This window comes from Crotalus tigris, unplaced genomic scaffold (genome assembly GCF_016545835.1).
Source record: "Crotalus tigris isolate CLP2741 ecotype Arizona unplaced genomic scaffold, ASM1654583v1 scf7180000017694.5664430, whole genome shotgun sequence".
Classification (NCBI taxonomy): Eukaryota; Metazoa; Chordata; class Lepidosauria; order Squamata; family Viperidae; genus Crotalus; species Crotalus tigris.
Genome location: NW_024096572.1, coordinates 3,357,088 through 3,369,726, shown reverse-complemented (window position 1 = coordinate 3,369,726; position 12,639 = coordinate 3,357,088). Strand labels below are relative to the sequence as shown.

The 12,639-nt window shown below is 38.2% G+C and overlaps 1 protein-coding gene across 3 annotated transcripts in view; it reads right to left on the bottom strand.

The window, feature by feature from the left end:
• Positions 1 to 316: 316 nt before the first annotated feature.
• ARHGAP15 (Rho GTPase activating protein 15) overlaps positions 317 to 12,639 on the bottom strand; it is a 448,034-nt gene continuing 435,711 nt past the window's right edge. For 2 of the 3 annotated variants that reach the window (XM_039338233.1, XM_039338232.1), the window contains one exon: positions 317 to 678. In XM_039338233.1, coding sequence (XP_039194167.1) covers positions 501 to 678 — 178 coding nt within the window. In that variant the 3' untranslated portion in view covers positions 317 to 500. The remainder of the gene's footprint in view (positions 679 to 12,639) is intronic. The other variant, XM_039338235.1, reaches the window with a different exon arrangement.

The window sequence follows — 12,639 nt, the reverse complement described above, 5'->3', positions numbered from 1 at the left end:
TACCTCGGAGTCAGGGCTACTGAAGAATATGAAATTTGGGAAAAAATATCCAAAGAGGAGAGTATTCCCACTCTTGCTCAACCAAGTTTTGATAGTACATGTCAGGTTCTCTCGCTCATCTATGACCAGTACTTTGTCACAAATAGGTCTGATATTTATCAATGGCCTCATGAGGTCCAGGCTTTCAACTATCTAACGTGCCAGATCCAGGGGTACAGTCAACTCTCGGCTATAAACAAAGATATGCACAAAAGGCAAAATGTACTGGCAAAGACCGAGTTGTTTAAAGAGTTAATTCAGAGTACATATAAGCAAATGTTGACAATATATTTTTATTTCAGTGTTTGGAAATGTAAAGACAAAACCATCACTAAGTTTTCACAAAATGAGGCATCTGTCACTAGAAAGAAAAAGAAATATTTCAAAAAGATGTTTACAGAAATGTAAAAATATTAGGTATCAAGACAGATGTGAACATATTCAGCAACATTCTCAGTCTGTCAGTCAGAGCTGAAGATCTTGGTGTATTCACTTAGCATCAGCTCAATCAATTGGTTTTGATACAGCATGTGGATCACCATGGATGCTGTCTCTTTTTCAGGTCGAAGGAGAGTTGGTCCAAAAACAATTCCTAAACTCTGGGGTGACATAAGATTCATGTTCTCCTTGGCTGCTATCCTATTGGAAAAAAGAAAAAAAAAGTTAGAAGGAAGGAAAGAAAAGATAATCAAAACATGGATTATGACCATACTGCTATTTTTCCACTGATACTTTAATTACACCCTGACTTTTTGTTTAAATGTTAGAGAGAATTAAATAGAAATGGGAAAGGGGGTGTTATTAATATTTTGGATCCAAGATGACAGAATTAAGACAAAATAATTTCTGCTTAGCAAGCACCAGAACTTTCCCATATATTCTTTGTTGTTGTATTCCATCTTTATGTGCTTATGGGTTTGCAAAACCAGAATTTTTCTCCCCAAGTTTTCTTTTTCTTTCCTCTTAATACTTTAGGAATTACACAAGATGTTAGTGTATGGTGAAATGCTTTTGGGTATTGCAATATGCTTTTTAAAGAACTGAAGTGCATTAATGGGTGCACCAACCAAAGCTGAACAAAGAGCTTCCTAACCATAGTCTTTACCTATTAATGATGTAGAAGCTGTGAATCTAGGACAGGGGTGTCGCAATGTCATGTGACGTGTTGTGACATATCACAACCTTTTTTGCCATTGCCGGCAATGGAGTGGCATGGTTTTGCCATGACGCATCCAGCCCATGGGCTGGCAGTTTGACACCCCTGATCTAGGAGAATCCCCAACGCCATCCAAAGTCCTTCAGAGCCAGTGCAGGAGCAAAGACCAAGTTGATGATTTTGGGGTCAAGAACAAGTCTTGAACCTACAGTAACCTGACAGATGACCTTTCCCAGCAGTTTCATAGACCAGATATTAGCATAGAGTCAAGTTTTGTGGCACTCAATATGTTTATTAGAATAAAATGCAAGACTAAATGCAATTTCTGCATCCTTTAGGTGCTCTGAAGTAGATGAGTAATTTTAGAATGTAGTAGTTTAAAATGAAGCCTTTGTGTTTTCAATTAATCACCCTTCATGATGAGGCCATGAAAGATCAAAAGGTCTGTATTCCCAATGTCTTCTCTTACTTGCTGTGTTGTGAGTTCATGGAAGTGGAGCAAGGTTGCTGTGATTTACTGAACTGAGATTCCTTCAGGTGAAAAACTGGATTTCTCTTTGTTTTTCTCCAACTACCAATCCCAAGGCTCCCTCAACCTTCTGGGAGTGCACAAGAGGGTATAAATTGAGAAGAATTACATTCTGTTAAAGAATATTCTTTCATCACTAATAAATGACAAATGCATACAAATCTAGAATGTACACCTAATATTTTGGGTGTAATCTCTCTTACTCCCTCTCTATTGAAATCAGAATATCTAGACCAGAAGTCCCCAACCTTTTGGGCACCAGGGACTAGTTCCGTGGAGAAAGGTTTTTCTACAGACCGGAGAGGGTGTGGTTTTGTGTGCTGCCTGCATCCCATGGATGGGGCTTTGATTGTAGACCAGTGTAGACCAGTTGCTGGCACACTGTGGCCTGGTACCGGTCCACAGACTGGGGGTTGGGGACCCCTGATCTAGACTATGTTCACTACTGGCAAAATACAGTACATTTGGATAGAATTAGGCATAAATATTGTTGACATGCCTGCCTGTATTAACATCACTACAGTATATGCATTGCAAATTAGCAACTGTGAATAATTCTAAGTATGGATTATTTGGTCTTGCTTCAGTTTGGTTTTGAGCCAGTGTACACTATGAAGACAGCACTGATTTGATGCCTTTTGGCAGAACAGGGAAATGGGTGGTGCATCCATCCTTGTGCTCCTTGATCTCTCAGCAGCAACCCACCCTCATGAGGGGTGAATACCTAGGTCATACCATGGATTTACTTGATTATATTGCTGGGTTTCAGAAAACTGTAAATGCTATAAAGAATTGACTGCATGTGAATGACCTGTTGACTTCCCTTGAAGATATATACAAATAAGGCTAGCTTCTCCTCCAAACCTTGAAATACATATTTCAGAACTTTCAGTAAATGGCAGAAGATGCATCATCTGTTTTATATCTTACAGAAAGATCTCTATCATAGTACTGGGCATAGTAGTCATGCACAGAGCATGATCTTATGATATAAGTTTCTCATATTTCAAGCTTGCCACATTCTCTAAATTCAAACTCTTAATTTAGTGTTGTTGTTTGGGTGTTTTTTTGTTGAATATGAATAGGGAGATTTATTGAAATACATTCTAATGCTTGTATCTTTGGTGTCTGTTACAAAAAAATAAACTCCATATGGCACTAATCAAGGTAATTATTAGTTACTTTAAATATTACTTACTTAAAAAAATAGCATCATTATAATAAACAACATATTCTCCATAGATTATTTTGTGCAGCATAGTAATAATAACATTGATCTACTAATCAGAATAGAGATAGACAATTTACCATTTTTTTTCATTTTTGGTGTATGTGTGCGTTTGTGATGTGTGCATTTTATTCCATTTGCCTTGCATGTTTGTAATATGCAAATTCCAAGGTACAACTTTCCAGATGTTGCAGACAACATCCTATGTAAATGTCCTTTTTCATCAGCAAAGATTTTGAGGGTTGTTTTTGGAATTCTATAAAGAATTTTTTTTTTCCATTTTAGGAATGACATCAAGACATTTGTCTTGATCATTTCCCATTTTGTAGAAAGTACCGAGCATAACTCTAACAGAGAAGGCTTGAATAGATTACCATCAATACAATCAATATTTCAAAACACTCCATTGCCAAGTAAGTAGGCTTTCTAATACTAATAATCATCAGTACTCTGAACTGTGTCTGGTGGATCAACAGCAGTTGGTATAAAAAGGCAGTTACATTTTCCAAGCAATCTTACTGTAAACCTTATGAAGAAAAGAAATAATGGATTATAGGGGCACATCACACAATTTATCCTACCATTTCAAACTCCTCAGTAGAAGTGTATCCCAAATGTAGATGTACTTAAAGCACATCTGTTGAGGTCAATGTGACTTAAAGAATGAATCTAAGTACCATTGATTTCAGCAGGACTGATCTACTTTTAAGTTTACCTAGAAAAGTCCCCTAAAAATTGGCAGATCTGTTTTTCAATGTCATTAAAATTTTAGAAAGTGAAGCTTCTTTATTAGACAAATGAATAATCACAGGAAGAAATTTCTCTTGGTCTAACTTCTTTTATGTGACTGTTTAAATAGAAAATTGTCTAGCAGTATCACTGTATTCACAGCAATCTAAAGGAATTCACTACAACTTAAATTTTAACTTTGACCTGCTTGCAATAGTTTTTTTTTAATTAAAATGTGCAATCTTTTTTTAGCAATAATTTATCCTTTGACTAATTTTTTAAAACTACTTCAGGCTCAGAGAAAGCTTCTCTGGATTATTTAAAATAGAAAATAATGATTCCTTGAAAATATTTCTGAATCTATAAACCAAAACTATTGTTTTGAGAACGTCATCAACAAAGAGCCAGTTTGATATAGTGCGGGGGTGTCAAACAGCCGGCCCACAGGCCGGATGCATCATGCCAAAACCGTGCCCACCCCAGCTCCGGCAATGGGAAAAAAGTCACGATATGTCGTGACACGTGATGTGATGTGGCGAGTTTGACACCCCTGGTATAGTGGTTAAGGCAGAGTTCCCCAACGTCTTTGACTTTGGGGACAGACGGAAAGGGGGAGAGGGGATGTTCCCATGTGACTGATGGACACGTGCTCTGTCTCATGTGTGCAGCTCATTTTGAGCAAGCAGTGGGCAATCATGCTCACCGCTCGTGCAAATAGAGCACATGTGCCTACTCGCCCACCAGTTCTGTGGCCTAGTTACAAATGGCTCAAGGTCCGGAGGTGAGCCATGGCCTGGGGGTTGGAGACCCCTGGGTTAAGGCACTGGGCTAGAAAACAGGAGGCAGTGAGTTCAATTCTTGCCTTAGCGGTGAAAGCCAGCTGGGTAACCTAGGCCAGTCATTCTCTCACATGGTTGTGTTATGGAGAAAATAGGAGGAGGAAGGTGTATGGCTATGTTCGCAAGTCTTGAGTTATTTGTAAAACTAATAAAGGCAGAATACAAATTAAATAAGTAAATACATTCAGACATAGCATTTTCCAAGCAAAGAACTGCAGTTAGCATTCCTTATTAAAAAAACAATGACTTGTACTTTCATATTAGAAAAATCTTTTATAACAATTCTAATAAAATCACATCTAATACCGCATAAAAGCCCTCTCCAGTAGTGAAACAGAATGGAAACAATGTGGTGTGATATGTGATGCCATTTTCCTGCCACATAATTTTCTCCAAATACTCGTTCAGATATAGGCTCACATCTCCTGCACCTTTCCTGTTTGTTCCAGTTGTCCTCTACCCTCCCCACCTAACAGTCACAGTATATTAGTCTAGTTAATTTTAATGGTGGCCCTTTATGCCACTCTCTGCAATATTGTCGAGAAGTGATGTGGGAGGAGAATGTACTAGAGCGTAACAACTGTTGCTGCTGAAGGACAATTGAAGGGAAGGGACAATTGATTGAAGAATACTGGTTATTACCATTATTTCTGGATTAAGAATGCCTGTGAACTTGTACTGTGCTTGATTACTTTGGGCTGCTTGCATATATTATACTTCTTGGATACTCATTGAATTAATTCTGTTAGAAGTCCCATGAAAGCAAGCTGCAGAAAAACCTATTCTTGACTCAAGTGACTTCCTTCCTTCCTTCCTTCCTTCCTTCCTTCCTTCCTTCCTTCCTTCCTTCCTTCCTTCCTTCCTTCCTTCCTCCCTCCCTCCCTCCCTCCCTCCCTCCCTTCTCTCTCTCTCTCTCTCTCTCCCCCCCCTCTCTCTTCACTAGAAAATTTACAGTGTGGATGCTCTGAACAGATAGCAATGTGGAGACATGGGAATTAGCGTAGCAGCAATGACAACACATCACACAGTCTTGCACTGCTAGTTTTGCCCAGCTTTTCCCAGCTAGCACTGGGGTGGGGTGGAGGATGTAATGATAATTAATTGGCTATTGTATTGCACAGGTTAGAATAAATTATTCACACATCCTAGAATTACAGTGTGTAGTGGAAGTTGTCTTACCTTACAATACTATTGCTATAATCTGACTAAGTTTTAAAATCAGTATTTCTGTTTATAGGAACAAAAATTACTTACAGAAGTCACCCTCATTCCCACTTTTTCCAAGCAAGTATAAACAGAGCCATGGCTAAGTTTATCTACATGTCAGGTGTACAGGCATCAAATCTTAAAATGATTATGCCCCAGAAAATGAATCAACATTTGAAATCATGCCAACCCAATATGATGTAGAAGGGAGAAAATTATAGCCATCAGGAAATCCTAATGAATTGGATCTCCTATCAATTTTAAAGTTACTGTCGATAGTTCAAGCTGCTGGTAGGAGTAAGACTTTGTTTTCTTCACTGGGAATAAACTTGATATTAATACTTTAACTGTGCTAAATGTACTGGAAAATAACCTGATAATATTCATGGCTCTACAAAACGATAATATTAAATAAGCAAGTTAATGGAGGCAAAGGCCATTGAAGACCCAAAAAACCTTAATAATAGTTAGGGACATTCAGAACTTACATGAAAAAGAATACACATGTATCTGATGATCAGTCTGGTTAATCATTCTATTATCCACCCTAAGTTTTCTTAGAATAACCAATTTTGCACGTATCAGTGTTTTCAACATAGTTGGGTTTTTTGCTGTTATTTGCTACTAGCCTAAAGAGTAAAATGAATGATAAACCAAAATATTGGGTAATTTTATGCATGGATTCTAAAACCTTGATAGATGTGGTGATCTTACTTATTTGTTAACTTTTTGTGCTGCCCATCTCACTAACCAAAGCAACTCTTCTTGTGAAATGGTGTCCTATAAAAGTATTTGATATACACATTTGGTTGATGGAGAGACCTGCACATGCCAGTATAGTGAACAGTGAATGCCCTGATTAATGTAGGAACTATGTCATCAATCTTTGATATACCAAATGTAGTGATAGGACTCTGCCTACTTTGGTCTTGGCATGTGGGATGTTGCTTGATGAACAGATCAATGCCGTTAGTCATTGATTAATCTAGGAGAGAGGTAGACTGCTGTCCACTGTCCAACACATATGGAGGCTGACTGTACAACTGGATGGCAAGGAGCATTGGTTTTTACATGTACATGAATGCATGAATGAGGTCAATCCAGATCACCTAGACTGCAATATAAAGATTTACCTAGAGATTGATTACTAATGGAGACATACTTTGGGAATTATTTATCTTGGATGATAAAGGTGAGGTTAAAATTAGATAAGATTTTATTTAGTACTTAGACAGTATGCTTCTATTCAATTAATTAACTGAACTATTAAACGGCTGAAAAAAGCAATGGTGTCTATTGACTAAAAAATGTCTCTTCTGGGTCCACCTTTGGCTCTGCAGAGGGAAAAGTGGGATCTTTAGGATGCATCCAAAGGTTCAGCAGAACGGACTGGATTTCAACCATCCAGCTGTGGAATCACAGCATGACAACATGTATGTATAAGTAGGGAAAACAATATTTTCCCTACTTCCCTTTCCTCTATGATCATCTCCTTTTCATATAACAAGTCTCATGGTGCTCACCAAGACTCAAGAACTGATTTGAAGGGAGGAAAGTAAAAAGTAAGTCAAAGGAAGGGTGTTTAAAATGCTTCTTCCTCCCAGGGTGCAAATCTCACCTATTTGTTCCTTAACACTGTTTGATTGGTTATTCAGAATGGCCTCTTTTGTCGCCAGGAGCCCAAATCATTAACTGGTTTTACCTCCTTTGACTACAGAGTCATAAAGCTTATTTATTCTTAACTTTTGTCATTTCCAACACAGTGAAAGGCAGAGCTTATGCAGAACTGAAACCCCTGCCTCCCAGGAGGCAACTGATACTTCTCCCTGAATTCAGTCTTAAGTTTTCAAGTTTTCTTTCATTCTTTTAATTCCAGACTGCCTGAAGGCACATTTTCTCACAACATTAGAAATAAAAAGCACTTAGGTAACAATCTCGCTTTGAATCAAAAAATGGCAAACCCAGAAGGCTTTATCATCAGTGCAGCACATCCAAAAATGTCTTTGTAAAAATAAATCAAATTATATGAGTTAATTGATTCCAGGGAACATCAGCAACTGCAGGTGGAAAATGAATAACAGGATGTTTATTAATGAAAAGCTATTAATCAAAATTGACAATACCAATCCTTGTTTCTTTAATTTCAATGCTACCTGCAGTGGACATGGAGATATTTGCTTCCTTTTTAACTACCGATTTCTAAGAAAAAGAAATATTTACTCTTGGGGCTTCAGATGAAAACGGAATGTTGTTTATTTAAACACTGAAAGACTGTTCTAAATCCAGTCTGACTGGCTGTAGCAGAGATGGCAGGAGTAATTAATTAACATTTAATTTTAAGCCATGGAACAATAAAAGATGGAACTTGTGCTGTTCTGTGTCGTTTTCTCCCACTCTTCATTTCACAAGGGACGGGTGGATGGTGGTCATATCAAAGTCAGTAAATACCTATTGGGAAAATAGTTTGGGGAAACACACTAAAACTGATGTACACAAAGGGTATCTTTTCTCTTTTTACCGTCTTGTCAGCTGCTGAATGGGAAAGGACTGGGACTGGTGAAGAATGCTATATGTATACTTTACCTGAGCAAGCTGAACTATCAGTTCATAACTCACGTTACTGATACAGAAGAATATTTGTAGCTCAAGTTTGAAATGAAGGGTTCTTGGTGCTCTCTGAGCTTGGTTGTTTTCTTGCAGACATTTCATTCCTCAACTAGGTAATATCGCCAGTGTGCTATAGATGTTACCTAGTTTGAGTAATGAAATTTCTGCAAAAAAACAACCAAGCTCAGAGAGCATCAAGGACCACTCATATCTCCCATTGTCTGTTTATTCCTTATTACGTCTATGGCCAGTCAATGCAGAACAAAAACACAAAGACCCGAGACAAACAATACAATAAATAATATATATAAGATCTTTATGTTGGTCTCATAAAATTTCAGGGTGACTGAAGTATACTGTCTTCCCCAGTACTGAAAATTGCTTCTCTGAGCCATTTGGAATAGGCAGTCTAGATGGGCATCTTGTCTCCCAGGTTCATGAAAGATTATACCCAGATAAAGAACTTTACTTGATCAATGTTGTTATACCGATAGTTCAATTGTACTCTTTTCCTTTCGTGACATGTCAAATATTTTGTTTTATGGTAGTTAATTATCAATATGGTATTCACATTAGTATGAAAGTGCTTTGAAAGCACTCAACCCTATGAGCAAGTATGAGAGGATAGCCACATCCTCAGGATAAAAGAGGGTATGCCTCTAGGCCAGTTTAGAATAATGAAAATTTAGCTTATTATGGTATGGAGCTATTGATGTTATGTCAAAATTGAAAAAGTGGTGGGGTAGGACACTTTCTTGTTTAACAGCCTGGATTAAGGGGAGTGAATTAGTTAGTTGATCTTGAGCATAATTTCCAACCTTCAAATTTGTATTATTTCAAAGACTAATAACTACTAGTGAAAGGAGTCTTCCATCTGTAGGAGGTGGAAGGAGAGTCAATTCTTCCAGAGAATTTTTTTTTTTTTTTTTTGGAAATAGAATCAAAGAGTGATTTTAAGAAGACCATAGATGATCAGTTGTAAATCTACCCTGTCTAAACCTTGCTTGCTCTTATGCTTAAGATGCTATTATCCTCTATCCAATCATAAAGATTTTCATATAGATGTTTGGCAAATATGGATGATGATTGATAGGGTCTTCTTTATAAAGCAGACATGGATAGGGTTACCTATAAATGTAAAGAGGACAGACAATAAGAACAGTAAGAACTCTAACCCTTGGAGTTTCAACCCCCTGCCCATGCAGGAGACCCTATGCCATTCCGGATAAATGGCTCTCCAATCTCTTCTGAAATAGCTCCAGTGTTGGAGCATCCACAGCTTCTGAAGGATAGGTTGATTTCAAGGAACCAACCAATCCCTGTAAAGACCTTGGCTGAGATACAATCACTTTTAGGGGGTTTGTTTTCAATACATTGTTTAATTGTCTCAACTGGATTCTGTTGGCCACCTTGGTAGCAGGTCTGGCTTGAGGATTACTGCTGTAAACCAGTTCCCTGCATCTATTGTGATCTAAAGTAAGTTGTAGAGTAAGCAACTGTAGAAATATGGCAATTCATCTTTGTAAATTATACTTTAAGCCATCATATACAGTAGGGCAAAAAAGTATTTAGTCAGCCACCAATTGTGCAAGTTCTCCCACTTAAAAAGATGAGAGAGGCCTGTAATTGTCATCTTAGGTAGACCTCAACTATGAGAGACAAAATGAGAAAACAAATCCAGACAATCACATTGTCTGATTTGGAAAGAATTTATTTGCAAATTATGGTGGAAAATAAGTATTTGGTCAATATCAAAAGTTCATCTCAATACTTTGTTATATATCCTTTGTTGGCAATGACAGAGGTCAAACGTTTTCTGTAAGTCTTCACAAGGTTGGCACACACTGTTGCTGGTATGTTGGCCCATTCCTCCATGCAGATCTCCTCTAGAGCAGTGATGTTTTGGGGCTGTCGCTGGGCAACACGGACTTTCAACTCCCTCCAAAGGTTTTTTATGGGGTTGAGATCTGGAGACTGGCTAGGCCACTCCAGGACCTTGAAATGCTTCTTACGAAGCCATTCCTTCATTGCCCGGGCTTGGGATCATTGTCATGCTGAAAGACCCAGCCACATTTCATCTTCAATGTCCTTGCTGATGGAAGAAGGTTTGCACTCAAAATCTCACGATACATGGCCCCATTCATTCTTTCCTGTACACGGATCAGTTGTCCTGGTCCCTTTGCAGAGAAACAGGCCCAAAGCATGATGTTGCCACCCCCATGCTTCACAGTAGGTCTGGTGTTCTTTGGATGCAACTCAGCATTCTCTCTCCTCCAAACACGACGAGTTGTGTTTCTACCGAACAGTTCTACTTTGGTTTCATCTGACCATATGACATTCTCCCAATCCTCTTCTGGATCATCTCTAGCAAACTTCAGACGGGCCCGGATGTGTACTGGCTTAAGCAGGGGGACACGTCTGGCACTGCAGGATCTGAGTCCCTGGCGGCATAGTGTGTTACTGATGGTTGCCTTTGTTACGTTGGTCCCAGCTCTCTGCAGGTCATTCACTAGGTCCCCCCCGTGTGGTTCTGGGATTTTTGCTCACCATTCATGTGATCATGTTGACCCCACAGGGTGAGATCTTGCATGGAGCCCCAGATCGAGGGAGATTATCAGTGGTCTCGTATGTCTTCCATTTTCTAATTATTGCTCTCACAGTTGATTTCTTCACACCAAACTGCTTGCCTATTGCATATTCAGTCTTCCCAGCCTGGTGCAGGTCTACAATTTTGTTTCTGGTGAACTTCAACAGTTCTTTGGTCTTCACCATAGTGGAGTTTGGAGCGTGACTGTTTGAGGTTGTGGACAGGTGTCTTTTATACTGATAACAAGTTCAAACAGGTGCCATTAATACAGGTAATGAGTGGAGGACAGAGGAGCCTCTTAAAGAAGAAGTTACAGGTCTGTGAGAGCCAGAAATCTTGCTTGTTTGTAGGTGACCAAATACTTATTTTCCACCATAATTTGCAAATAAATTCTTTCCAAATCAGACAATGTGATTGTCTGGATTTGTTTTCTCAGTTTGTCTCTCATAGTTGAGGTCTACCTATGATGACAATTACAGGCCTCTCTCATCTTTTTAAGTGGAAGATCTTGTACAATTGGTGGCTGACTAAATACTTTTTTGCCCCATTGTACCAAAATGTTTGGGAATCATTCAGTGTTTATGATTGTAATCAATTGATATCAATTTTCTTCTGATTTTTTTCTCATAAATTAATTTGTATATTGTCTTTTTGTAATAGATTTTGAGAGGCAGATTCTTCTAACACAGGGTTCAAGAAGCTTAAAAAGTTATATTATGGCCTGAACCATTCTAGATTGAATCAAGATCTGGATGTGATCTGGATGTTTATCCTCCTAGTGGATGGTGGTGGCTGTTAAATTCTACTAACTCATTTGTTCCCTTTACCTAGTGGGTTAAGGTGGGTTTGTTGTCCTGAGTGAGTGGAGTTAACAGGGAAATAGCATTATTCAACCAGTTTAGATACTTGGCCCTCCAGTAGAATATATATCTTCTGGATCAATGCACATGCAGATTTGAGGAAGTTCTAGATTTAAGGTCAGTGGTTGATGGGTTAGTTATCTGTCCTATTCATTATCATCTGGAATGAATCTAGTAAGTTAAGCATATTATTGGAGACAATGAAATAATATTGTACTTGCACCCAGATTCCAATAGTTCAGGTTCAGGTGCTAGGTCATTTAAAATAAACAGACAATAATCAGATCTTTTTTTTCTCTTTAATTTCACAATTCATTAAAGGCTTCTCCCCTGGACTGGGTGCAGACATATGTCACATTGTGAATTATACTACTACTGCCCATTGAAAGAGTGATTCCAGAAATTTTTTTAAAAACCCTGGGAAAACTCTGGAAAACTGACAGAAGAACAAATGTAGCTTTTTAGGAACACTGTAAAAAGTGTCAGACTAAAGGAGTGTAATTAATAGTGAACAGATAACAAATACTTAAGAACTTCTCAATGCTGCTTGAGCTAATAAAAACATCATATCCAATATGATGCATCTTCACCTCCTTTTGACACTGGTGGGTGCTCTTCATATTGTTCTTTGAAGATACAACATAAGATGTGAATCACTGTTCTGCTTTTTACACTTCTCAACAGTAGACATGTGAAACAGTTTTTGAACTGTTTAATCTCAGGCATTCATATTCTGATTTGCCAATTGCTCTTATCTGGGGGAAAGGCCCATAGAATTTCATGGACTGTCTTAGAGGTACTTTAAGGGGCTGAGTGATTTTTGTAAAAATGCCATAAATTCAGTGTTATGCTATCTTAT